Source organism: Astatotilapia calliptera, chromosome 11 (genome assembly GCF_964374335.1).
Source record: "Astatotilapia calliptera chromosome 11, fAstCal68.1, whole genome shotgun sequence".
NCBI classification, from domain to species: Eukaryota; Metazoa; Chordata; class Actinopteri; order Cichliformes; family Cichlidae; genus Astatotilapia; species Astatotilapia calliptera.
The window spans coordinates 23,067,614-23,094,920 of NC_137432.1; the positions used below are offsets into that span (position 1 = coordinate 23,067,614).

At 44.1% G+C, this 27,307-nt stretch overlaps 2 protein-coding genes across 8 annotated transcripts; one reads left to right on the forward strand and one right to left on the reverse strand.

Annotated features, from left to right (window-relative positions):
• Nucleotides 1-3: 3 nt before the first annotated feature.
• Nucleotides 4-15,999, reverse strand: LOC113031341 (uncharacterized). 5 transcript variants are annotated; one of them, XR_013912246.1, is made up of 14 exons: nt 15,259-15,992; nt 11,646-12,539; nt 6,578-10,736; nt 4,879-5,230; nt 4,548-4,721; nt 4,346-4,440; nt 4,188-4,261; nt 4,056-4,101; nt 3,905-3,945; nt 3,735-3,805; nt 3,437-3,631; nt 2,847-2,938; nt 2,586-2,728; nt 4-2,505 (listed from the first exon to the last, which is right to left on the reverse strand). XR_013912246.1 is itself a non-coding variant. In XM_026183332.2 (14 exons), exons 2-13 carry the CDS (start codon nt 12,324-12,326, stop codon nt 2,600-2,602), a joined length of 6,096 nt encoding a protein of 2,031 aa, XP_026039117.2. In that variant the 5' UTR covers nt 12,327-12,539; nt 15,259-15,984; the 3' UTR covers nt 457-2,505; nt 2,586-2,599. The 5 variants fall into 5 exon arrangements, 2 of the variants coding, with proteins under 2 accessions (XP_026039117.2, XP_026039119.2); XM_026183332.2 differs by having other exon boundaries at nt 457-2,505; nt 3,450-3,631; nt 15,259-15,984; XR_003273720.2 differs by lacking the exon at nt 4-2,505 and having other exon boundaries at nt 2,587-2,728; nt 3,455-3,631.
• Nucleotides 16,000-19,808: 3,809 nt separating this feature from the next.
• On the forward strand, nt 19,809-25,887 carry dap3 (death associated protein 3). Of its 3 annotated transcripts, none has more exons than XM_026185665.2 (13): nt 19,809-20,035; nt 20,182-20,223; nt 20,348-20,461; nt 21,335-21,436; nt 21,563-21,671; nt 21,775-21,867; nt 22,206-22,336; nt 23,262-23,342; nt 24,097-24,261; nt 24,372-24,431; nt 24,510-24,599; nt 25,430-25,547; nt 25,631-25,887. In XM_026185665.2, the coding sequence occupies exons 2-13, from the start codon at nt 20,185-20,187 to the stop codon at nt 25,714-25,716; spliced, it is 1,188 nt and encodes a 395-aa protein (XP_026041450.1). In that variant the 5' UTR covers nt 19,809-20,035; nt 20,182-20,184; the 3' UTR covers nt 25,717-25,887. The 3 variants fall into 3 exon arrangements, with proteins under 3 accessions (XP_026041450.1, XP_026041449.1, XP_026041448.1); XM_026185664.2 differs by having other exon boundaries at nt 19,809-19,992; XM_026185663.2 differs by having other exon boundaries at nt 19,810-20,003.
• Nucleotides 25,888-27,307: the final 1,420 nt, after the last annotated feature.

Genomic DNA, 27,307 nt, shown 5'->3' on the forward strand with positions numbered 1-27,307 from the left:
ATATCGATTGCATTTCATTTATTTGTTGATGTCTGAAATGTGCAAGATTACAGAGGAAATGAGGAAAGCTCATAATGTAGTATCCTGTAAAAACAACAACAATAATAAAAAAAACACAAAAACTTTTTTAAGCTCCTGAGAAATCATAATCTTCCCACTTTATTTACTCAGATCAAGATCTCTGGGTGTCTTTTGGACGTTCTGAAGGGCAGAAAGAGGAGAAAACGTCTCCAGGGCGAGCTGCAGCCCTCCCCCATCTTGTAACCGTTTCTGTGGTAGCATCCTCCTTTGTGGGTCATTATGGAGGACAACACATTGTGAGATATACAATCTAACGCCACTAGATAGCACTGTTAGCTCAAGCTGATGTTAATCAGCTTGAGCTAACCCCCGTCCCCTTATAGTAAACAAAGCAAGAAGGAGGTCTTTAAGCTGAGACACCACGAGCATTCAGGGTTTAGTACTAGTAGACATAAAATGCTTTTATTATTATGGATACAGAGGCAAAAAGTTTGAGCTGACATTCTATGGCGTTGAGTTATCACTGTTTTTTTTGTTTGTTTTTTTAAGCACATTATCAGAGGCAACAGGCAAAGGTTACATGTCATGCAAACTAGATAAATAACTCTTTACGTGTACCTTTGCTATAAAGTTAATCATCCACTGGCAATAATGTAGTGCTCTTAGTTTAAAAAAGGAAAGAGGGAAAAATATACATACAGTATGTAAACAGTCAAAGAAATTGCACTTTCTTGGCTTGTTATTAGAAGCCACACTACTGAAAGAGAGCAGAAATGTAACACTGGAAAAACTAAGTCACTGTCACTGATTGTCTGACCAAAAACAAAAGTAACGCTCGGCTAAAGAAAATCAAATAAAAACAACCAATAAAAGAAAACCCAAACAAACCAAACAGACAAGTTATGTCCTACAAAAAACAAAATAAATCATATACAATCATAGTCAACTTTAAGGGAAAATGTCTGATATATTGGTCAGCTGTATAGTTTCTTAAAAACATCTTAGTAAAATGAAAGGTTTATTAACTTTCATGTATAATCCAGACTGTATTGTGTATAATACTAATTTTACACGCTACTGCTGACAGAAAGAAAACAGGTCTCTCGATGTACTGTACATTCACACGTAACTAAACGCTTATGTTACTTCCAATAAGTGGATTAGCCCGATGTTCCTAAGATGAGAACAAACTACTTTGCATCTGTACAGAAAAATGACCTCCAATCTTCAAATATTCACAACTTTTTTTTTTCTTTTTCTTAGTTTATCTTAAAAAGGAAGTTCTTATATAGTCCTTATCAGAGGAGATATTGCTTTTAAAGACTGCATGAGTTCGCTTAGGTACGTACACAAGACAACATGGCACTTCTACAGAGCATTTGGGGCAAATCGATTCTCATTCCCTTTCCGCTCTCCTTCCTCCCTCCTGCCGAGGACATTCTGATTGTCAATGCTCTGAAGCAAAGAGTGAAACATTCTCAAAGGCAGTCTGAAGTAAACAAAAACACTTTTTACACGTCCACCTCTCCTCCCTCAGAAGCAATACTGAAAATAGTTAACAATAAACATTCCTATCGTGAATATATTTCGTCCATTTCTTTTAGCGGACACGACTCGAGCTGTCTTTGTTTTTTCTCCAAAAAATAACTTCTTTCTTAAAACCTCATTAGAAATTCTCTTGCAGCGATGCCAAAATTCCTATCACTAAGCCCACCCCCTCCCCTGCCTATTCACTGGTACATAGCAGACACTGTCTTGATAAAGTGAAGAAAACCCCCTAACACTGTCTCAACAGCTTTTAACTGGCTCACGTCTCCTCTCGTGTCATTTTCCCAAAGGTGCAATGTGACTTTGAAAGCTTACCAACTAAATGAGCGTTCAATTTTGACCTACTTAGGGCCCAGGCTACATTTTGTATTGCTCTGGGCAGCCTGCGAGCTCCTCGTCTCTTGGAAACGTCGGAGCTGAAATGCTGAGTACCATATAAGTCCATATCCAAACTCCCCTGCAATGTCCGTCTTTCCCAAATTTGCTTAAGGTGCTGAAGTAAGAGCAATCAAAGTGTACAGTATGTGTGTGTTTATAGTGTGTCCACTCAGCATACATACAGTCTTTAGTGTGCTTGTTCAATCAGCACTAGTGCAAATTCATTTCAGCTGGTCTGTTTCTTTCTTTCTTTTTCTTTCTTTCTTTCATACGGGACAGTCTATCTCTGTTTCTCTCATCCCTCACCGCTCGGACAAAAGATGTGTTGCCATGGTTTCATCCTTGATGTGGATGCCCTTCAGAAAGCTAGGATCAACACACTCATCTGTCAGCGTTTGAGATGTCTTTCTTTTGCATTTTCAGCTGGTATAATTCGCCAGATCTCGTCTCCTTTTTCTCGCTTCTTCTCTGCGGGACTGCCATTGTTAACAGCAGCGTTGTGACATCAGTTCATCTGTCCAGTGGTGGGTCCTGGTCCCTTTCTCAGAGTGGTCCCACCTACACAAAAGAAAAGATACTGTCAGCTAAATAGTACACATACTTCTGGCTTCTGCTTCAGCGGCAGACGTTTCACTTACCCCCTCTTTTTAGCTTATGAATGCTGCAGGTTCAAAAGTAAATCATTCAGCCGTTTCCTCCTCTGTTCTCTGCTGCAAACTTCTCCTTCCCCTTGTTTTTCTTCCTCTCCCTCCTCCTCATGTCTGCTGTGGGTTTTGGTGGGCTGGAGTGAACAAGTATGCACAGTTAATTTCAAAAGCAGATTTTTTATCCTTGTGGAATTTTTGCATTGTTAATATATATATATATATATTTTAATGTTTGTAGATTTGTTGACTCACACAGGGGCTGGCAGTGAACGAGCTGGAGGTGTCCTGACTTTGGTGGGGGGGGTCACTGCTGATAACCGTCACTTCCACCCCCACTGGATGATCTGAGGGTCAAAGGCCAAAGAGTTTTCTGTATGTTAGTGAAGGCGACGTAGGAGGAAATGAAAACTGCGCTCGTTTCTTTTACAGAAATGTCTGTAATTATGCAAGTGTCCTTATTTCCCCTTGATTTCTATCTGCAATCAGTCATGGAGTCTTTGATGGAAACTGTGTGTGGTTTCACTGTTAATGGGGAAAGTTGATGCCTGCTGGGTTCTTGGACACCAGCGGTGGATGACAGAAATGGGGAAACATTTCTGCAGGCTGAATTCTGTGGTTGGAAAACCACTTAGTTTTTGTTGCTGAGTATGATATGCAGAGACAAGCCAGTTGTGAGGACGGTGGTCTGTACAGCACACACGTACACATACATGCACACGTGGAGGAAAAGACACAACACAAGACGCCGAAAGAAGTCGGTAGAAATGAAAATGTATAGAGTTTAAACCACATACACGGGGGCATACACGAACACCTACAGAAACAAAAACTAACACACACACTTGCTTCATGGACCTGACTTGATGTGGCTGTCGTCCCCATTGGCTCCTTCACAGGACAGATGTCGTGAGTCGCCCTCCTCTCCCTCCCCCTCTGCGTCTCGTTCTCTCTCCCTCTCTATTCTCATCCGGATTTGTCTGTCTCTCACCAGCTCCCAGTTCCTCACAAGGAACACATGGTGCTTCACCACAAAGCTCCTGGCCCGGCACAAATGGAGAAACATGAACTGCTGACATTAGTTCAATAATATCGCAACAAATAGTTTAATGTGAAACGCGAATCGTCGTGTACTTTCCGTACCTCTCGCTGCTGGTCAAAGGCTCCATGTCGAGGTGCGGGAACAAGCTGGTAATGTCACTGGAGCTCTCCTCCTTTACAATAAATGCAGAGACGCGCGTAAGCTTCGGGACAGATTATTGCAAAAACATTCATCACTGGAATCAAATAACCACGAGCCACAAAAAACTCACCGCTGTCTGCTGATATGATGCAGTCCTCTCTTTCAGCCGGCCTGAGTGAATCAGAGAGAAAGAAACACGGTAAGAAAGAAATTATCCGGCAAGTCAGCTAAACCTGACGACATCTAACAACTGCTGTAACACTGTAATAGCGGCGACTCACAGTAACGCCGCTTCCTCTTCAGGGGGACAGCAGGCTGTCGGTGAAGCTGTAACCAAACAACATGAAAGTTAGATCCAAGGACATTTTTTTAAAAGCTTGTGCCCTGCAAAGTCTGATCTGGTGTGACTGTACCTGGTTGTGCTGCCAGAGCCACATCACATCATAGGGCAGCTGGAAATTAATTCTTTTTAGCCTCAGGTACTTCCCTGAAGACGATAAAGTGAGCTTAGCTGCATTACTACAAGAACATAGTACACACTAGCAGTGTTTACATTTTCTTATATACTCACCGACATGGATGGGAGCAGGTAAAAGGCTGTACTCGTTCTCCCCTGGCGTGTACTCCATGTTCTCTTTGCAGTTCTTCTGGGTTTGGGAGGGGGGGCTAGGAAAGATGCATAATAAATATTTAAACAAACAAACAAAAAATAAAAAACATAACGGAAAAAAAAACCCATTATAATAGTTTGTTTATGGATTCAGTCAACTCACTCTGTAGTTTTGTAATCATCAGAGTAAAGACCTGCCCTCAGGAATTTCTTCCTGGGAGGACCATCGGCCTTTTCCTCTCTTTGGATGGTTACGGGTTGGGGCGGAGCCTGGTCGACGTCTGACTGGCTAAAACATTCAGGGAGGGCGTCGCACTCAGATTTATCCTCAGCGACACTAAAAAGGAAAGCACAAAGAGAGAGATAGAATGATAGAGAGGGAAAAGAAAGAGAGAAAGGCACTGGTTTAGCACACAGTGCTGAAAACGATGGGTTAATAGGACAGTAGTGAGTGGTTGTATTGAATTTTCAAGTCAACCAGCTCAGGTGTTTACCTCTGATGACAGGGCGAGTCACTGTGTTTTCTCTTCCGTCCTCTCTTCCTCTTGGCCTGCAGCTCCGACTCCGTCACCTGCTGCGCCGTGTCGCCTCCTCCCCTGTCTCTCTCTGGCAGTCTTTCTTCTGTTCTCCCTCCCACTTCTCTCTCATCTCTGACGTGGCTGTGTCCTGGCAAGATTTCAGGTGAGGACATGGACGGCGTTGCAGATAAGTGCGCGAGGGAGGACACAGAGGAGGGCAGCGGGTGCTTCCTGGGCCGTCCTGGCCTTCTTTTGTTCTTCAGCGCCGCGCTGTCTGACGTTGGCACACTTTTCTGCTGCCCTCGGCTTCTCGAGTCACCTTGTAAACCTGAAGTCATCGAAATAACAAGGGGGGGGGGGGGGGGGGCAGTCGGAGGCATGAGGGGAGGGTGGGGTGTAAGTGGTGGAGAGGAAATGAGACAGATGTGGATCTGTGATTGAGCCGGCAGGAGGTGTGAGGTGAGGCCAGTCTAGGCTGAGTCATGCACATAGGCCGCACATTAGGTGAGTCACAACATTTCCTCTGACCATTTCACTTCTGGGAAACACATTAAAAAGTGATTTATGCACGCCACAAAAAACAAGGAAAAGAAAAACAGACATAAACACGGTGCATCATGCATACTTTTTCAGTGAGCATGCACAAATATGCACTAAGCACACTATTTATTTTTTACAAATTCGGTTACTGTGAAATACAACCCCAGAAAGCTCAGCAGCTACAGACGGCGAACGGATGTCAAATGTATTCCTCCGCTTGCAAAAACATTTTTCCTTTGCCCCCCGTCTGACCTCTGTGCTATTCCTTTATCCATCTCTCTGAGGTCATTCGTCTTTTTGTTCCATTTTCCACTGCCAGTGACAAGACTGACCACTCTTTCCTTATTGGATTTTTCCAAGTCAAATAGGCCTTGTTGGGCAGCAGTGAGGGATAGGCCAATCTTTAAATAGCCAATCTGGTGGTTAACTAATGACTGTTCTCACTGGGTAGCCCTAGGCTGCAACAGCGTGTGGTTCACTGCCGACCAGGAAGATTTCAAAGATTTTCTGGCAGATTCCCATCAAGACGCTGCTCTCCTGCTATAACACTTTATAAAAATTCCAGCAGATAGTGGTTGCTGAGAGGCTGTGTGTTTGTGTCAGGCATCGTCTCTCGCACAGCAGAGAGAGTCTGAAATTAGCTATAAAAAGAATGGAGTCTGATTTCCTCTCAAACACCCTCCAGGCTTTTGATGCATGGCTTAACAACACCTGAGAAAAAGCAGCGCTGTCCCTATACTGGGGACACTACTGGTAGCACAGTTTCATCTCCACATTGCACAAATATAAAAATCTGTCATACCGTGCAAGTGGAAAGAAGCTCTTGGCATAAATCTTATTCACTCAGCTAGCTGTCATGATTTGCTCGCTGCTGTCATATTTCAGTGGTAGGTACATTTGATGATAGATTCCCTGCTTTATCTAGATTACTGTCAGTATCCTATATATTCATATTCTCCGCCGTTGACACAGTAGCAGAACACAACAGCCTATTCGCAAAACTCAAAATGCTCTCAGTGGAGATTTCTGTAGCATTCATCAGCACAGTCACGCTGTCATGCGATCGCAGCCTCGCACTGATCGATCGGGTGAAAGCAAAGACTTGTCAGAGATCAAATCATTCATGCACCCTCACCTGCGTCTCTCCTCTCTGTCCACGCCGGTTCGTGTCTCCTCCACGACCTCTCTACATTTCCTTGATTCCTAATGGCCAATCCACTGCTCAGACCCCTCCCTCCTGTTGCTATGGCAGCAGACGTGAACAGGTTGGTGTGTGTCGGCGATGGGGACGTCGTGTACAGATGCGACTCTTGAACATCCTCGTCCCCATCTTCGTCCTCGCCGTCCGACGCGATCAGTCTTCCTGCATGCTGGTCTCCGGTGAAGCCTCTCCAGCTGGGGTTTGAGTTTCCGAACGCTGTAGCTCCCAGACTCCCAAATTTCGCCCAGCTCTGACCCAGGCCGCCCCATCCTCCTCCGAATGAAGACAGGTGAGAGGATCCCAGCCCCAGTGACGTGAGCGAAGTGTGTTTGTACCTGTCTGCGGACGATGACGATGAGGCAGCGGCAGCAGCGGCAGCAGCGACAGCGGAAAAGGAATCATTTCCATTCTCACGCAGCCAAGTTGATTCTTTACCCAGCATGCTCCCTGTTCCCCTTGCCACTTTCCTTCCTCCTTCTCCTTGCCCCAAAACGAACCCCAACCTTGACTTTGAGCAGGCCAGCCCCTCTCGTTCCACTCCATCTTCCTCCTCGTCCTCGTGTATCTCCTCCTCCTCGTCCACGTCTCGTTCGCAGTGCCTGTGACGATGTTTATGTTTGTGTTTGTGTTCACTCCTCCCGCAGCCGTAAGAGAAGCCGGATGCGAACCCTGAGCCGAGGTGTGGCCGTCCTCCACTGCCTACCCCGATATCCCCTTCGATTTCCCCTCCTAAAGCTCCCTCCCTCAGCAGCCTACTCCTCCGCCTGTGAAACCTAGGTGGATTAAGGAGAAAGTGGGCGTGGTGGGGCTGATGAGGGGCATACTGGTGGGGAGATGGAAGCGTGTAGGAGGGGAGGTGGTGGTAAAGTGTTGTGGTTGTGGGATAGCTGTTGTAGAAGCCCATATTCTCAATGGTCTCCTGAAACTTTGAAGGGCAGCCGCATTGCCTGCGGTCTGGCTTTCTGTTGCAGTGGCAAGGGTAGAAAGGCTGCGGGGAGAACGTGGGATTAGCAGAGAAAGATGACGGGTGAGGAGAGTAGAAGCCATTTAGATTGATCCTGAAAATGTTGGAGCGGTGGGAAGAGGAGGAATGATGTCGCCTTCCTCCGGCAGCATTCGCACTCCCATCAAAGCCTTGTCCCAGTCCTGTCCTCGCCCAGCTACGCCGTCCGATATGTACCTCGCTGAACTGACTGATTAAGTCTTCGAGTTCGGCCAGAAACTCTGGGTCCTGCATGTGCAGCTGCTGGTGCTTCTTCTTGTGTTTATTTTTCTGTCTCTTCAGTGCATTGTGCCCAACACAGGAATAATAGTCCGAATGAGTGCACTTGTTGTGTCCTGGACAGGGGCAGGGACACAAGCAGGTACAGGAAGGAGAACAATCGTAATCCCTGCGCCTGTGTCGATGTCGGTCTCTGTGCCGCTCCATGGTATTTGAGTTGGCCATGGGGTTGGTGTGTCTGGGGATGTGAGACAGAGGCAAAGAGACTGGAGAGGGACAGTCCATGATGGAAGAAAGGTGCCTTTGACCACCTAGAATCGCTCCTGACCCCTGACCCATCCTCAACACGCCCCGAGGTCCCCTCATCTCCCCTCGCTCAGAGACGCTGTTGTTGTCTGTTCCGATCCCGCTGTCGCTGGGCAGGGTCTCTTCGCTGTGTGATTCACTCCTCGGGGACGGGGTGGCCTCTTTCAGGTGGCCAGGAGAGCCAGGTGTGTGATGCAGTGGAGGGGTGGGGCAAGAGAGCTTACATGAAGACTGGTGAAAGGGGAAGTGATGCCTTCCCTGACATGGACAGCTCTTCTTCACAAAGGGAGAGAGCGATGAGGAGGAGGGAGGACGGGGGGAGGTACAGGAGGAGGATGGGGAGGGGAGGTAGAAGGGGTGAGGAAAAAGTAGGGAGGATGTTGGTTCTGCGAGGCTGCCCTCACTGTAAGGACTCTGGGCCCCACTGGAGTGAGTAAGAGATGGGGAGGGAAACGGGTGAGACGGAGGAGGCTGGGGTTGGTTAGTCGAGAAGAGAGAAGTTTCTGAGGGACTGGTAAACAGAGAGGAGTGAGTGGAGTTCTGGGAGTTTGAATTTAGGTTGGCGGTTTGGGATTTAGGCTTGCGTCCTCGCCTCTTGCCCATGTAGATGGTCCCCCTCTTGCTCACATTGATCTGAGGGCCTAGCTTACTTCCAAAGGAGGAGGACAGGGCTGAGAGTGTGTGTACTGTTGTAGCCTCTATCGATTTACACATTCTCTGAGAAGTCTCACCATCTGCTGCCTCTCCTGCCCTTCCTTCCTTTCCTAAATACCCAGACAGCATTACTTTGTGAAATCTCCTCTTCTTTCTTTTCTTCATCTCATTAATCAGCCTCCTGAGCTTTAGCTGCCTGTTTCCCTTTTCAGGGGGGTGAAAATCTTTACCACTCACTGTATGATCAGCGTGATTTAGTGCATCTCCACTCGCCTCCTCGGGGAAAGGTCGTTTGGGAGGCCGGCCACGCTTCTTGGGGCTGGATTTAGACTGAGCCACACACTGTAGTATTGCACTTGGCTCCAGCACAGGGGCTTTCGGAACTCCGTCACAGCCCCGGAGAGGCACCTCAGTTGCGATATCGTTTGGTGTAAGCTGAGGGGGAGGTTCGTCTAAACTAGAGCTGTAGGATTTAGGACGACCCCTTTTTCGGGCCGTGTTTATGGGGTTTCTGGAAGAAGGGGGGCTGGATTCTGATGTGGGGTGATTCTGCTTTGGGGTTGGAGGTTTGGTTGCAGAAGACACTGGGGAGGAGCTGCTGGTTAGGGAGCCAGAGGTTGCTGGGTGTGACTCATCACTCTGCTGAATAGTGGCTTTGGCAGGAAGGGGCGTCTTGGTGTTCTGGGTGAAACTCAGTAAAGGATTTTGTAGTGAATCAGAAGGAGCTTCCTGATTTTCCACTCTCTGAGCCCGGTGCACCAGCTTGGTCCAGCTGGGCCTTCTGGCTTTACGTTTTTTGAGCGGTCGGCTATCCTGCTCTTGTGGGGAAGAAGGGGGAGAAATGGGAGAATGGGCAGAAGGCGTGGGCACAGGGGGAGGAGCAGAAGAGGAGGGGTGGCTTGGAGGCACTGTTGAATGTCTCGAGACGTCCTGTTCTTTTGATTTACTCGTGTCACCTGTTGTTGTTGCTGCCTCAGCTTGTGTAACTGACTTGCAACTGTCATCTGTCTTCTCCTTCTCATCTGGTCTGCCTGTATTCACTAATTTGCAGGTTTTATCTAGCTTGCCGTTGTCAGCAGTTTCCCCACATTTTGCACTGTTATCCTCTATTCTTTGTCTGTCTGGGCTGAGCTTATCCCTCTTTTTCTCAACCTTTCCTCTGTCACTCTTTAGATCATCCTTCCGTATATCATCAGTTCTATGTCGTTCATCCTTTTCTTTTCCATGTCTCGATTTCCCATCCTTCCCTTTTTCCTTTTTCTTCTTCTTACCCTCCTCCTTTCTGCCCTCGTTTTTTGCTTTATCAGCCTCCAGCCTATCTCGCTTCGACTTCTTGTCTTTGCGTTTCTCTTTTTTTGCTTTTCTCTCTTTCTCTCTCTTTTTCTCCAGCGGGTGCTCTACAGAGGGATCGTGACCTTGGGATTGGACAGAGAGTTCCACAGCGGGGGATGACTGCGGTTTTGGGGTAATTGAGGGATAGGAGGGAGATTCTGGCCTGCTCTTATTGGAAAGGCTAAGTTCTTTATGGGAACCAGTGGAGGCTAGAGGTCTTGTTGAAGAGTCCATGGAAGAAGTAGAGGTGGAAGTGCTATGTTTTCCAACTTTGACTTTGGATGAAGTAGGAGTGCCAAGAATGTTAGAGGAGCCTTTCCCATTGGACAGGCCCTTCTGTTTGGTTGTCTGTACCAAACCATTATGCTTCTTGGAGGTGTTTTCATCATTCCTGGTTTCCAGTGGAGACTGCGTCTGGATGCATGGGCTGGAAGGAGTAGTTGAAGCTGCCTGGTCTGTTGTGGGTGAGCAGGGTTTGGGTCCTGCAAGGACGGGCTGGCCATTGACGCTCTGAGATTTGTCTTTCTTCACTCTCTCAGATGAATTCCCCTCTGTCTTATCGGCCAGCTTGATAGGAACCTGAGAGATGAAAAACAGAGAAAAAAGAAAGAAAGAAAAAAGCAAATCTCTGTCATAGGCATCTTTTAGTTTGCTGTCAACAACAGTGACGGACAATGAAAAAGAGACAGTAACTGAAATTCTTTTGTTATTGTTCCCCATTAAAAAGGACAGTGAAGATAAAAACGACTCAATCAAGCAGAGAAACGAGGGCACACTGAGGAGGAGAGAGTGGAAACAGGAATGGGGTTGACAAAGAGAGGAGAAATACAAAGGCAGAGAAACGGAGAGGAAGGGAGTGGGACAGGGACCGAGGGGGAGTGAAAGATAAATGAGAGCAGGTAGAGAAAAGAGGGGATGTAAAAATAGAAGAGAGGGACAGATATAGAGAGCCAAGCAGAGACAGAAAGAGAGGGAGAGAAAGCCTTGCTATTGGTGGCTATAAATTGCCACTAATACAGATGAGAAGGCTTGACATTTCATACTTGTTCTGTAATTTTGGTATGCTGTAGCTTGAGTGGCGTTTGTGCAGCTAAAGCTATAAGCTTTCCCTTGGGTGATTGTCATAAGGACTGATGGGCCAGTGTCTGTAATAACTCCAAGCGGTTGCCGTGCTGTTGTCCTATTTATAGGTCTGTTTTTAAAATGCACTGCTTGAGTTTCAGGATTGAGACAATGGCTGTTAGATAGATATTACAAGTGAGCTCAATGCTGGGTGATTTTGCACCACATCAAAGACTCTATGAGAATGGTGGTTAGCTGTAAAAAGCCTAAACAAAGCACAAAGGTGCCATTTCTCAAGCTAACTTCAGCTAATTGCAGATTTATTCAGATTCAGATCAACTTTATTAATCCCCCTAAAAAAGGGCAATCTGTTGGCAACTGACATGAGGAACGCTGTACATATGTGAGGCCTTGTCCTTAACTTACCTGTTTGGCAGACTTCGTCCCTTGGCTGGTTACGACAGGGACAGAGGCCGGGCTGGAAGCTGTAGAAAATGTCGGTGACAGCGACAGTGACTGTGATGACGAAGACAACAACGGTATTGATGATGTAACTGGTGGTGAAGCAGCAGATGCAGTTTGTTTGGATGTGGTCTGGACAGCATCCAAGCCTGAGTGTTGCTCTCTGTTTGCTTCGTCTGGGGCAGAGCTGGTTTTACTCTGCTGGCCCGCTCCCCCTCCTTCTCCATCGCCCTTTAGCAAACCCCCCCTGCCTTGTCTCTGATAGGTCCTGATGGTGGGCTTGCAGACGTAGCTCTCCAAGATCTTGGGCGGTTTCTTGGTGCGCTTGGTTTGGAGACCAATTCGGACTCTTACATTCCCCTCGGGGCAGCTGGCCTCTCTGCCAGAGAGCTGAAGCTGTTGCTGCCCCACGCTGCCACAGCGCCCCTCGATGAGCAGCTCCAGCACTGCCCCCTTGTCTCCTTCTCTCTTTCTTCCTCCTCCCTTTTTGTCCTCCTCCTTTTTTCCCACTGCCTCGCCATTCTCTACTTCCCCTCTCCTCTTTTTCTCTGCCACTTGGTCCTGCTCAGAGTCTTCAGGTGCAGAGGCGGGGTCCAGAGTGGAGGCTGTGGTCGGAGGGGTTCCCCCCTTCACTCTCTGGTCCATCAGAGAAGTCGGGGGGAGAAGTAGGATGCTGTGAGGTTACCAGTACAACACTTTAAAACGACTCCAGTGGGGTTGGTGGGGTCAAGGGTGAAGAGCAGAATGCAGGTGTCGATCACAAGGGTCACAAAAAAAAAAGATCCAGTAAGAGTCCAAGTGCAGCTCTGTACCTTCATCCGGCAAGGGAAGGTCTCTCTGATGTCCTTTACAGTTACACTGAGACAGAGTAAAAGGCAGAAGGAAAGTGGAAGAAAAGACAGAAAGATAGAGAGGCCAGTGATTAGTCATTTCAGTGAGCTAAGATGTTGAACAGCAGCAGTACAGGAATTGAGGGGAAAGTCCCCTTCCTTCAGGCAGCTGTAGCGAGGTGCTAAAGTCTGTGTCCACAGAGATGATCTCATCATCCAGAAAACCCAGGAGGCCAATCAACGTTGCTGATTCCCAGAATGTCGGCATTAGCTGGAAGACTGACTTACATTCCCCCCAAAAAACAGCCTGGGCTAGTTCGCTCCGACAATCCGCAAATATCGATGGAGCTAAAAGACAGCGAACACACCCCAAACCTCTACACTTTTCACTTATGTCGTAATCCTTCCCGTGTCTCTCCGCAAATCAATCTATCAATCAATCAGCTTCTGGCTAATTCAAACACTTGATCCAGTCTCCTCCCCTGCTCCCTCCACTGTCTTTGCGCCTTCTGTTCTCAGCTACTCCCACAAGCACTCCTCCTCCCACCCTTCCCGCTGCTGTACTTTCTTTTCTCTCCGAAACTCCCCTTTTCATGTTTGGCAGTAAGCTTTTGCATGCATTCTCTATTAGTCCCTCCACTCTCTCTCTCTCTCACTCTGTGTGTGTGTGTGTGTGTGTGTGTGTGTGTGTGTGTGTGTGTGTGTAGACCACACAGTAAAATGGTCAACTCATACACTGTATCCATGTTAATCAGAACCATATTTCCTCTTCCTTGTCGTTCTTTTCCTTCTCTCCAACTTAAATCTCTCCATTCACAGTCCGACTGTTCCCCTCCTCCCCTTTCAGTAGTGGTAACACAAATCCGTAGGAAAGGGTAAAACTTATTTTTGGAAAGGAGCGCAAATTCCTCCTCCTCCCATTGCTTCCTCTAAGTCAAGTAAGCTTTTCATTGACCCCCATTGTAAATGGCCCTTTAATGTGACATTATAGTGAAGTAACACACCCTAAAATAACATTCTCCTCACCAGGAAAAAACTTTCACTCTCATTCGTGGTGTTTCCAGACCGCTTTTCAACGTGTCGAAGGGAAGCAGCATCTTTCTGTCATGCTTCCTTCATTATTCGCTCTCCCTCATTAAGGGAGACACTCATCCATTTTCTAATAAAACACACCCGGGCAAGCATTCTTGCAGCTCTCTCCTGAGCGCCTCTTATGAAATAGCTCATCTGTCTCTCAGCGCTCTGAACTGCCCCCTTAGACTTACGAGAGCATCTCAGATAATGTTTTCATTTAAGAGCTCAGTGGGCTATCTCTCGTGCCTCTTGGTCCCTCCCTCCACACCCAAATCATAGAAGCTCAAATCAACATCTGTTTCAGTAACCGCTGTTATGTAACAGTTTTGGAAAGCATTTCCAAGACCAGTCCTCCTTACAATGAAAGAAAATGAGCGTAGAGGTGGACAGTGGTCCTCTTGAACTTAACTGCGGCAACTTTTATTATCAAGTCCACTCCAGAAGCCTGTGCGGAGGGGCCGTGAGCACAAGCAGTATGAGTTACAAACCTGTTTGTGAAAACTCGCCATAAGAGGAGAGCCAGAGTGGCAGGTTTTCAGACTTAAAAGGGCAAGCCCATTCAGCATCAGTCAGAGTGCATACTAATGGCTTTTTATAGTCTCCAGAACTATACCTCTCACACATAACTCAAAATTATTCTAACATTAGACCAGAAGCTATTTCCAGTGACAGGATGATGGGTTGACTTGACACTGTAGTCAGTGCGGTGGCTCGGGAGCGCCGAAGCAACGATTAAATCATGATAATGGCCCACCATATTTCCAGCCATCATCACCATCCCATGACAGCGTTATCATCGATAACTACAACACTATTATCATCTGCCTGACAACAGCATGAGCCCAGCTGGAAATTGGGCCCCTGTGATGGCATCTGAAATCACTGAACCACGAAGCCTCGCGGTAAGCGTACGGGGAAGTTTCTCACGTGAGTCCCCCTCCTCAGACGCGCACACGCACACACACTTTCCCTCTAGTTAGTGCGTTGGCCGTACATTGTGTACCCGGGTCGCAGCTGCGTAGGCTCACTGATGTTGCTACTGTAGATACAGTATGGGCAGTGGGGGTGTTACCGCACTGGAGCAACCTATCACTGGTTTACCGAGGACGTCAACAGGAGCTTCCTTCTCCATAATGACTTTGCGCACCTCGGAAAATCACTACCCGCCTGATGCTGTCGCACTTACAAATGATACACACATGCACGTGTTGTTGTTGTCGTCACTCCTGTCTCCTATTTTGAGACATATCGCACATCTACGCGCCCTAAAACATGACCCAGCTGCACGTTTCAAACTCAACATGGAAGTGGGAGGCTACGTAGCACGAAAAAATGTGCTTGCTGGTAGTGTTTGTGCTGGTGCGGATTAGTACCGAGCCACCTTTTTCCTCAGCCCCCCCTCCCCGCCTCTCCTCTCTCTCGCTCTCTCTCTCTTCTATCTGTCCTCTGCCAGTCCTTCTGCTGGTGTCAGCAACATTGAAATAAGAAATATCACCGTGCGGGGAGAACAGAGGGGAGGGAAACACACTCGGCAACAAGGGATAAAATTAGCGCAAAGCGGATGCACAAAATTCTTAACCTGCTGCGCTTTGAGCCCGCTGATGATGACAGGCCTGCACGCATTAATACGGACTGCCATGACAAGCAGTAATAAGGCTACGTAGGCTACTTACCCCGAGAGCGCGTCCCAGAGCCAACTGCGTTTAGGCAGGAGGTTAAGGTGTTGCTGTCCTGCTCTCCCCTTTCGCACCAGCGGCGATCCACGGCTTTTTGGTGCATTAGATGTTGCTTTGATTACATAACTAAGGCCAGCGGAGGTTAAAACACCCCCTAAAACCGAGTTTCAGTCCCATCAGAGCGCAGAGCCTACTGTGCAACAACATTGGCGCGGGTGTTTTCATAATCATACAGTCGACGGATCTCCGTCGGCGCGTCTCCGCAGCTAGGTGGCGGACTGGTTACGCTGGATCTTATTTTTTTTATTTTTTTGCCTACTTCTCTCTCTACCCCCCTCTCTCTTTCTCGCTCGCTCTCTCTCTCTCGGGGGGAGGGGGGGGGGGGAGTTACACCGCTCCCGCCAGTTATAATGGCTCAGATTGTGCTCTCGTATGCGCACAGCCTGCTAACGTGTCGTGGCGACGGGCTGAAGGCTGCAGCTGCGTGTGTGTGCGTGCTTGTGTGTGTGTGTGTGTGTGTGTGTGTGTGTGTGTGTGTGTGTGTGTGTGTGTGTGCTCGGGGTACAGGGCTGGCAGCGCAGAGGGGTTGTTGGATGTGCGGGAATGCAACTGCGTGGCCATTTTCATGTGGCCAGAGGAGGAGATAAAACGGTGGATACAGCACAGGATCTCATTGCGGTTCATAACAGGCGATCGGGGAGGGCTATTTAGGCGCTTAATAAAATGGCGACGACTTGGCGAAAGTAGGCTGCTGGTAGGATTTTGGGGAGCAGCCGAAAAGTTGCGTCGCGTCATGCAATACAAGATTCGGCTTTACGCGAGTGGGAGAGGCACGCGGGGATGGTAAAAGTTGATACGTGAGAGCTGTTTACCGCGCGTTTGGTAACATTTCCCCCAAATAATAAAAAGCACACAATTTGAACATGAAACATTTGCAGAAGTGTGTTAATATGAGAACACAGTCATAATTAGTAGTGCTAAAAACAACAGTCACAGATATATAATTACAGTATAGTAATGATTTATTTGGCAGTAGAAGCGGTATATTCTCCAAAGAGTTTAGTCCACTGTTAGGTCCTGATACGCATATAAGATTTGGGGAGCCCCCGTGCCTCCTATTCGCTACACACTGTTTACACCGTGACCTCTAAATAACCATTAAACACACTGCAGACTGCACCTGACCGCGCACGTCTGTATGATCCTGAATTTGTTAGTAGCACTAAAAGTCCTGAAAACACGCACCATGTAAGGAATATGTGACAAAAAGCAGATAGATGTTTGCCCCCGTAAGTTTTAAGTCCAATTAACAAGCACGCAAATTTTTACAAACCAAAAAGTCCTTCAGGCTCTCTGGGCCTCCTGGGAAAAAGTTGTTGTCTAACCCTTGTGACACAACCGAGTTTTGCTTGTTGTTTGCTTTGTTTTTTTTTAATTCTCTGTCAAACATTATTTCGAATAAAAAGGGTCCAGATTTATTCGACTGATACTGAAGCCAGGATCTCTGTATGTCAGTCAGTTTCAACGCAACCTTATTTTAAATGTTAACGACAGCGCTCGTCTATTTTAGGATCAGTGTACTCGTTATAACGTGAACAACTGGGAAAATAAAGTCGAACTAAAGTCGATCAAAGTGATTAAAGTTTAACAATTGAAATGCTCATTAAATACCTGCATTGGTGCGAATGACTAGAAAAAAACGAGAGCAAAAGAAAATCAATGCGGAACTGAATTTATGCTCAAAAAGTCGCATAAAAACTTTGATCACATTGAGATAGACAAATATCAGAGTCCTAGAGATGCTTAGAGACACAAACATCCATGTCTATAAGATGCCTATAGCATGTATGCATAATGAGAGCGTAAGCTTTCAAGATTATTCACAACGAGCACTAAAGATAAGAGAGATATGCTTTGCACACTTAATTTAATCAGCAATAAGGTTTTGTTGCTGTCGTTGCGATAAAAAGTGAATACTTGATCCGTTTCAAACACCTGCATAAGTTCTAAATGTTCAGAACCTTTCATTGTCAAACACATTATAAAATAGGTGATAATGCAGGGCATTCTTAGTTAATTACTAAAGAAATGAGCATTGCCGTACAGAAAATTTGGTCTTTCATGGGAGCAATTTTCCTGTGATTGTGGGTAGACGCAAATCTGCACACAGTAGACCATAGAGCAAAACAAAAAAAATCAGCATACTAATTGCAAGTCCAATTAATAAAACTAAGAAAATAATATTTTTTTTTATGTTATACAAACAGACACAAAATACAAGGGCAAATTAGTGAAACTGTGTCCAGGGGAGGACTCTGATACTCTGACCTAAAGGATAAAACATACAGAAGAAATAAAGTCAGAGATAAAAATTTATTTAAGAGTGAAGACAGAGTGTTGAGATGATGGAAGAAGTACTTTGAGAAGCTTGTGAATAACGGAAATGAGAGAGAGAGGAGGACAGATGGAGGAAAGTTAGTGGATCAGGAATTTCAGAAGATTAGATTTCAGAAGAGCTGCTATAAAGAGGATGAAGAGTAGAAAGGTGGTTGGTCCAGATGACAAGCCTGTAAAAGTATGGGATGTCTAGGAAAGATGAGAGTGGACTTTTTTCTTTCTTTTTTTTTTTTTTTACCAGATTCTTTAACGCAATCTTGGAGAGTGAGAGGATGACTGAGAAACAGAGAAGTGCATTGGTACTGATTTTCAAGAACAAAGGTGAAGTGCAGAACTGTAGTAACCACAGAGGGTTAAAGCTGATGAAATGCACCATAAAGTTACGGGAAAGAGTTGCTGAAGCTAGGTTAAGAGGAGAGGTGGGGACATGATGTTTGCTTTGAGGGTGTTGATGAAGAAGTATAGAGAAGGTCAGAAGGAGTTTTACTGTATCTTTGTAGATCTAGAGAAAGTATACGATAGGTTGTCAAGAGAGGAGAAGGAGGCATATCCTCACGCAGGACAAGCACGAGGACAGCAAGACAATGATGAGGTGTGGAGTAGGTGACAAATGGGTTCGGGGTGTTGGAGGAATAACATCGGAAATCATCTCTGAGGCCCTTTTTTGTTTGTAGTTTGGATGGACAGGCTGAAAAATAAGGTAAGACAGAAGTCTCTGTGGACTGATGTTTGCAGGCAACACTGTGGTTTATAGAGCATGGAGCAGGGGAAAGAGAGTCTAGAGTGGTGCAAGTGTGCTCTGGAGAAAAGAGGAATGAAAGCCAGTAGAAACAAGACAAAATAGATGTGTGTGGATGAGAGGGCAATAGAAGGAAAGATGATGCTGCAAGGAGCAGAGGTAGTCAAGGTGGTGACTTGGTGAATTGAAATACATGGGATCAATGATTCAAAGCCACAGACAGTGCACAAGAGAGGTGAAGAATAGCATGCAGAGAGGATGGAGTGAGGGGAGATGAGTCTCTGGGGTGATTTGTGACAGAAGGACAGCAGCAAGAGTGAAAGGGAAGGTTTAGAAGATAGTAATGAGACTGATGGCAAAGCAAACATAAAGACAAACTAAAACATACAAAATCTCATTTACTTAGTGCAATATATATTCCTATGCAATACACATTTCAATGTGGAGTAAATATCTAAATGACTGTGCAATATTTTTCTCATACTACACTGGAATTTGGGAACTACCGTCTCATAGCTGAAACTAATTTACATGTTACTTCTTTTCTATATATATATTTTTTAAACAAACACAACAACAACAAACAAAAACCTTAGTGTGCACTGTTTTATACACCATAAAGAGATATATATTTATAGAGTATTTATTTGACTTTGACTCTAATCTCTAAGAGTTACCTAGACCTTAGTGTATGTCTCCAAATTGCAAATACACATTTTTATCTTTATCTCTTATGATGTATGGTAGCAGTGACAAAAAGACAGCTGGAGGTGGGAGAGTTGCAGATGCTCAGATTTTCACTGAAGAATGAAAAAGATCAGAAATGAGTATATAAACAGGAAAGCTCAGGTTGAGCAGGTGGAGACAACGTTAGAGAGACAAGGCTGAGATGGTTCGAACATGTGCAGAGGAGGGATATACTGGACAAAGGATGCAGAGTATGAAGCTGCCAGGCAGGAGGAAAAGAGGAAGACCTCAAGATTGGTGGATGTAGTGAAGGAGTACACGCAGAGGGTTGATGTGACAGAGGAGGATGCTAAGGATAGGTTGAGATGGAGACAGATGATCTGCAGAGGTGATCCCTAAAGAAGAACACGAAGTATATTGCATGAGCAAAGACATTTAGCTGATTAATTTCTCATCATGAATATTCATCACGAGCCTTGTAACTTTTTTTGTTTAATCTCCAGGCAACTAATCTGATGGTTAACTGAGATGACTGTACCGTTGCTGTTAATCTTACCTAAATCCGGAGAACAGGGATATATCTAATGCTTTAAAGATCACTGTCTTTACCCTTTATAATGTATTAAACAGTCATAATAACTGTACCGTAATTATCAGAGGCCAAACGCCAAAGTCTGATAAACTCCATTTTCCTCATTTGTTGTCGCCTCGCCTCGTGCGGTCTGATTGGCTAAACCACCGCGTCACGTCACTTCCTTTGTGTGCAGCATGATGGCGGTGTCCATGACAGGTCTGGCACATTGACATCGGCTCGGTTTGTGCAGTATTTACTTTCCGTGACCGGAGTCTGGAGAGGCTTTTCAGCAGATGACGTTTGTCGAAATCTTCCTCACTGAACATTTAATGAAGTGAGTCGCAGGTGAGCAGCTTTCAGCGTCCGCGCGGCTCTGGGTTCGTTCCCGTTACTTATTACATACGTGTCTGCAGGACGACACAGCTAGCTGTTAGCTAACTGTTTATGCAAGGTTACAGGACACTGGTGTGTGTTTATATATCCTGGCGTTTTGAATTGTTTCTCTCTGTCCACCCTGTTTCAGGTCATGGCTCTTCACAGATTGTCCTCAAGGCTACGGCCAACGGTGAGGATAGGCTTTAGAAGCTGCTTCTTCGTAACCTGGACAGTACTTAAATATTTCACTTTATTGTCAAAACTGTCAGGTCAAAAATGTTTTTACTAACAGCTGTTGTGGCAAAATGTTGCAGGTAACCCACGTAAGGTCCCTTCACAGCGGTGGACGCAGGCAGCAGCAGGAGGCTGTGGCTGTAGACTCGGAACCGGAACCTTTCTCAGTCTTCAGGACACCGGAGAGCGACCCGGTAAGCAAGACATGAGGCAAAGCTGGATTCATACTCGTGTTGTTGGGATAAGTGTTGAATCATTAGTCTATTAAACATGTACCTGCCCAACATTAACTTAACAAAGAAAAGCAAAACAGATGAACAAACCACCACTGCCGTTCAACACACTGAAGGGAAAATTATTTAAACACAAATCTTTATTTTTAAAAAATTTTTAAGACTAAAAATCAGCTATAGCAAACAAAAGGTCCAAACTTACCAAAATGAAAAAACAAACAAAAAGAAAACGCATTATCTTCTATTTCAGGTCAAAAGCCACATGTTAGACTTTACATTTATTAGTGTTTGTTCCTTTTTTTCCTTTTTTTTTTTTACTATAAGTTGTTATTTTTCTGAATAGAGGAAATTGTGTTTGATCTAGCTGAATTTCTTTTACGTTCAGGTTATGTTGCATAAATGTGTTGCCTTGAAAAGCGACGCACTCACAGAATTTGGTGTCTGTTCAAAAGATTTGTCAGTGAGCATTGTCAGTCTTCATTTTACGGTGTTTCATTCTTTCTTCTGCTGTCCTGAAGATTTTTGTTTGTGCTGCATGAACTGCATGAGAACTCGTTCGTGACCATTACAGCCAGATTGAGATTTATACGGTGAAAATGGTTACAGGATGGTGGATAAAATGTTGTTATATAGAGAACGAGTATATATTTCTGTTTAGGGCAATCTGAGGGTTGCTGAGCAACTGACAAAGATCCAATTTAAAAACATTTTGTTGCAGCTTTTATAGAAATGCGACTGCATTGCTTATTCTTAAATCAGATATTTGGAATTTGTTGTCCCTTTAATTGAAATGACTGAAAAAAGCTTATGAGTTTGACCTGCGTTTCCTTCCAGGCATGTCATTCAGAGACGCACATCGGACAGTACTACACTCTGCCCTCTGCACATATCCGCACGCTGTTCCCTTCAGGCCTCCCTTGGCGCTATCAGCAACAGGTAAGTTCATCCTTGGATGTGAGATCTGCATAGAAAAGTTACAAATGTGACCTTGTTTGTAGATTACAGTGTAGTTTTTCTTAAATGATTTAAGCAGCACTGATAAATTCTTCTCCATGGTTTTAGGTGAAGACATTTAATGAAGCTTGCATCATGGTGAGGCAGCCAAGCCTTGAGGTCATCTCTTACCTGAAAAAAACAGACTACAGCAAACCTGCTCTGCGATATTTATTTTGTATCCTTCAGAAACACACCTGCGCTGCCACTTACAGAAAAGTGAACGCACTCTAGCTCTTGATCCTGATTAAAGCAGTCGTTGTCCTTATCAAGGTGTTCAGATGGGCAGAAGGGTACTGGGAAGACGATTTCTCTCTGTCACGCTGTCCACTTCTGCTACACACAGGGATGGCTGGTGCTTCATATTCCTGATGGTGAGACAGACACACCGGCTAAATGTCTGATTAGTAAACAGTAAGAAAGTGTTTGGGATGCGCTGATTCAATGGCCTGTTATGTGGCTCGTTGACTGGCATCAACCTGTCAGCAAATAAAATTACCTTTAGTGATGTTTTTCTGTTGTATGCGATCAACTTTCAACCACCCTGCTTGCAAATCCAATGATAAATGTATTAGTCGTTCAGAAAGAGTGTGGTGTCGGTTTAAAGGTCTTTAAACCTATTTATTTATTTTTAATGATGAATATATTATTTCACAATCGCTGCATCTCCTTCGTGAGAAGTTAACGATCAGTATCTTCTTTGCTCGCGCAGCTCATCAATGGGTGAAGAACTGCAAGGAGCTGCTGCCTTCATCCTATAACGCGTCTCGCTTTGATCAGCCATTACAAGCCACGACATGGTTACGCAACTTCAGGCTCACCAACGAACGCTTCCTTTCAAAGGTAACAATATGGACACAGTAATACGCAGTATTTAGAGTACTTTGAGTATTCAAAGTGAGATAAAGGCTTATCAATAAGCTGGACAAGTACTGGCTTTGATGTAGTTTAGGACTAACTTAAGTTATTAAATGACACCATTTAAATCTACCCGTCTTTACCCCGGAAAATGGTATGTTTGACATGGAGACACAGGTTCCTGTAGCATGTAAATTTCAGCGATGGTCTTCATCCAAACTTGTGTAACATTTTAAAGAAAAAATGTTCCACCAATAGCACACCTGGTTGAGCAGACGACCCGTGTGCCATAAACTGTGATCATTATTGATCCAGTAGTTTGGATCCCAGTCCACTTCATTCACTTCCAGCCACTCGCCCTCTTTCTGTCCCTACTTTAATGGCTAATCTATACTGTCCTTTCTACTAAATGCACCCCCCTAGAAAAAAAATGTCTATAAATAGTAAATATATGTACCCATATGTAACCACCAAACTTGAAAATTACTATAACTGGCTTAAATTTTCCTTCGTTAGATTCCGTCTTCAAGTCTTCTCCTTATGCACGTCCAGACCACTTCCATTTTTACGATGTTCTGTTCTGACTACTTGTACTTATGAATCTGTGATTTCACCATGGCAGGAAGTTTCTGTCTACACTAACACAATCTTGGCTCCTCATCTACCCTACACACCAGATCTGTTCTCCTCTGACTTTCACTTCTTTCTCAAAATAAAACCCTAAGGTTGCCATTTGAACACACTGGAGGAGATTCAGTATATATTGCAGGTGCACATATGCAAGTGGGCATAAAAGTAGTTCAAGGTAGCAAATCTAAAACTATGAGAAACATTGAAAGGGTTGGGTAAAAGTCTGGTGAGGAATTCAAATAGAAATGATGAGAGTTTAATGTTTCTGTTTCTTTGCCAGATAAAGACAAAGCATCGCTACATGTGGACAAAGAGAGAGTTCACCGAGGAGGGAAGTCTGCTAGGAGAGCTGGTGGATCAGGTGAGTCCTCCCTCTGTACAAATAAGTGGGAGTTCTGTTGTTTAGAGGATTTGTGTTTACCCTCCAAAACATTTTCATCATCCTGTTACTGATTCTTTTGTCCTGCCTGACTGATTCCCAACACACAGGTCATTAAAGTTTCATCTTTCACCTTGCCTGTGCTTGCTGGAGATCAATAGCGAATGAACTGAGCACTGATGGATCAGAACAATACTTTTGCACCATGCATGCTGACAAATGCTGCAGGAATTTATATGCAGCTTGTCAATTTCCCACTTGTATCAGTTGTCTCATTATTCCCATTTCTTTAAAAGATGATATATATATATATATATAGATATATATATATATATATATATATATATATATATATATATATATATATATATATATATATATATATATATATATATATATATATATATATATATATATATATATATATATATATATATATAAAATAATTTTTTTCTTTTTTTTTTTTTCTTTTTTTCTTTAAATGTAGGGGTAAGCTTGTCATATATATGGATAAAGCTTATATTAAGCAATTATCCTACAACAGCGAGTAGACAGATGGGTATCCAGGTTTTTTTTTCCTTTCTTCTTTTGGCTTCTGTATCAAACAGCTGGATGTTTACAGGCTTCCCCGTCCCACCCACACGCTACAATAACTCAGATTTTCTTCTGCTGCAGAGTTACTGTTATTTATATTCTTGATTTTGCTTCCATAACAAATGGTATTGCATCACTCTAGGGTATATCTCGTGTGAAGAGCAGCAGTGATGTTGTGGGGGCGGTGATGAAGGAGCTGAGGCTGCAAAGCGGGCAACCGGGTTCAGACTTCCACTTGGCCGTGGCAGTGGATGGTGTCAATGGCCTGTGGGGAAGATCCACCATCAAGAAGGAGGATAAGAGTGCTGTGAGAAGACACATATAGAGTCCTGTTATTCCTCAAAGATGTTTTCAGGCTTCTTCTACGTTTGCCACAGATGGAAAATCTCATGCGTCTCACTTTCTCACTGTTATCAGGTCGATCCAGAGGAGCTCACTTTGATTTATAACCTGAGGAAGCTCATGAGGAACGACTGGGTGAGAAGAGCACAAGGTGTTTACGAGAATATTACGTTGAAGAGATTTTCCATTAACGCTCTCTCTCTCTCGTTTTAGACTGGAGGCGCCATTATCGCCACTCTGTCCCAGACGGGATCGCTCTACACCCCCAAATCTGCCTACTTGCCTCAAGAGCTGCTCGGAGAGGTTAGAGGTCATTTGATTGTGCTTTATTATCTGTAGCACTCGCCCTCAAGCAGTGACGGCAGATTAGTCTTTGCTTGTCATTTTCAGTTTCGGCTATTAGTCAGGAAATTGCAGACTGAGCAACATTTTGTTGTCTGTGAGCATCAAATCATGCTGCATAACCAGCAATATTGTCAGAAAACAGATTTCTTGTGACATTTGTCAACAAAGGATGAATCTTATTCTTTGTTTAGTGCATACACGCCCTCTTTCTTTAGTAAGCTGGCTCTTCTATGCAGCAGCATGAATGTGAATGCTTCTGTTACTGTTCCCATTCTGCTCGCTGGGTTCAGTTTTGCAGTTATACAGCGTGACTGTGCCAATGCAGTCCGTTCTGTTCATCACAGCCATATTTGTCTGATGTATGCGTGTCACAAGATTCATTTGCAGATGGACCGATAAATCCATCTCTGTCGCCCACTTCTTACTTTGGATAACGATTAAACAATAAAACTCAAAGCAGGCTCGTAAAACATTCTGTTGGTGATGTAAGTTCACACTGTGTGGGCTTGACCTGAACTTTTTCTTTTCTTTTAAATGCATTAATTCATATTTAGAAATGTGCATTATTGATTTTTTTCCCCTTTAGTGCATCTATCTTATGTAAAGACTGATATTTGTTAGAGCCTGCAGTGCATGTTTTGCATTTTTATGATGATTCATACGTTCTCTATTTTTCTATTGTAAGTTATTGTCAGTATGTAAGTGATCATCAGCTGTATTGAAAGGCTTTAAACATGGTTGAAAGTGAGATTTGATGTTTTGTGTTCTGTTTGTGTTTTCATCATCAGAGGGGGTTTGACAGCATGGATCCATTCATTCCAGTTTCTGTGCCCAACTACAGCGAGAAGGAGTTTGAGAGCTGTTGCCTCTACTATATGGACCGCCACTGGCTGCAGCACCCACAGAGTGAGCGAGGATGGTGATGGTGACACTAATAACACGTAATTTAGGCTGTGTTTCTAATATTTTAATTTTTTTCCTCTAATCAGGTCGAACTGAGGAAGGGAAAAAAGAACTCGTCTTCTTGAGCAACAAGAATCCATCAATGTTGGACAGAATTTGTGGCTTCTTATGAGGATGCAAACAGATTAAAATCTCTCTCACACACACACACACACACACACACACAGTATCGGTCTACTAGAAATACAAAAACATACATGTGTCCATGTCTGTAATATGTATACTGTTGTAAACTATGATGCATGCGTGCTACTTTGATAATAAAATGTTAAAATAAAGAAAATAGTGCTTTTGGTTTTGTCAGCACTTTGATCTTATGTGGTCCGAAATCCTCAATTTCTGTCAGTGTAAATAGTTTAACTACACATTTAATCAATTAGATATCTTAATATAGGATACTGTAATGTGTAAAATTACAGAAATCTAAGTTTAATTACTTTGGTATATTGTGAGTGGCCATGGGGAAGGTGTTAGGAAAAGCTTTAAAATTGGATGCAGTTAAAAGTCCAGTCTTTCTCAGGGTGATTCTGGCCCCCAGGACTTTTGTTTCACACCCCGGAGTTTGGGTTTCAGGTACAGTCAGAAACACACTTTTCAAAAACCAGGACCAAAGTCCAGGTGGATCTGCTATACCGAGCAGGATTACTGGATTCACACAGGCATAGGAAAGGGTTGCTGATCACCATATGCTGGGAAAAAGTGTGTATTCCCCAATACCAACCAGCTAGCAAATAGAAAATTGTAATTTCAGTCATTAAGTGTCTACACCTATATATCTCTGGGATTTACTTAATGAGGTAAATTCTACAAGAGAATATAGCAGCCTCTCTGAACATTTGATAAATGGCAGTCATCAGGACTTTATGACTAGTTGATAAATAATTCACAGGGGTTGAATTTTACAAATTTTAATTAATAATTTTAAAAACTGTAACCAAACATCACTGGCTTACTTTTATGGTCCAAAGTTGTTTGTTGATTTATTATGATCTACTACGAATGTCGGTGAATAAAAGCAAGCTGGTTCAAAATGCAGTACTAGTAAATTTACTACTAGTCTAGTTTCATACATTCACCAGCTTGGAGACCACGTGTCCCATTTCCTGTTGGCCTGCACTGCATTTTTATCCCTCGTGCCCTTGTCCCACATATTACGACAATGTCCCACATTTTAATTGGCTCAGGTTTCCAAACGTGAAGTCATGTCTCACAACACACGTGTGACACAAAAAGAATCACGCAGACCTAGAGATGCATCCTCCCCGAAACCCAGATATGATAACCAAATGGAAAAGCCGCTGAAAAGCTAGCGTAACAGAAAAAGACATTACAATACAGAAATGGAGGAAGAACTTGACATTTATGCGTAAAGCCTATTTGATCAGTGAAGAAATCGGAAAAAGTCGTTCAAATAAAATAGCTTTTATTCCTTACAAGATGTTAGTAACAGCAGTAATCTGTTGTTATTTATTTATTTATTTTAAACTTTTTTTCAAAGCTTTCAGGTTCATAATTTCTCAAATATAGCGCATTGAGGTAGCTTGCTGTGAATTGGGGCTATATAAATTAAAATCAGCTGAACTGAAAACCTTTCTGAGGTTATTAATATATTTACAAAATATTTAAAAATATTTATTTTTGTAATTTTCCGTATATTGTTCTATTGCCCAATCGTGCAGTTACGTAATTGGCTTAGTATTTTC

Excerpts from the sequence above, each read along its gene's own strand:
- dap3 (XM_026185665.2), top strand. The coding sequence starts at position 20,185 with ATGGCTCTTCACAGATTGTCCTCAAGGCTACGGCCAACG. Across the intron at positions 21,437-21,562 it reads CTTGGCGCTATCAGCAACAG|GTGAAGACATTTAATGAAGC; the intron begins GTAAGTTCATCC and ends CCATGGTTTTAG. Across the intron at positions 21,868-22,205 it reads GGTGCTTCATATTCCTGATG|CTCATCAATGGGTGAAGAAC; the intron begins GTGAGACAGACA and ends TTGCTCGCGCAG.
- LOC113031341 (XM_026183332.2), bottom strand. The coding sequence starts at position 12,326 with ATGGACCAGAGAGTGAAGGGGGGAACCCCTCCGACCACAGCCTCCACT. Across the intron at positions 10,737-11,645 it reads GGACGAAGTCTGCCAAACAG|GTTCCTATCAAGCTGGCCGA; the intron begins GTAAGTTAAGGA and ends TTCATCTCTCAG. Across the intron at positions 4,441-4,547 it reads GATGATTACAAAACTACAGA|CCCCCCCTCCCAAACCCAGA; the intron begins GTGAGTTGACTG and ends CATCTTTCCTAG.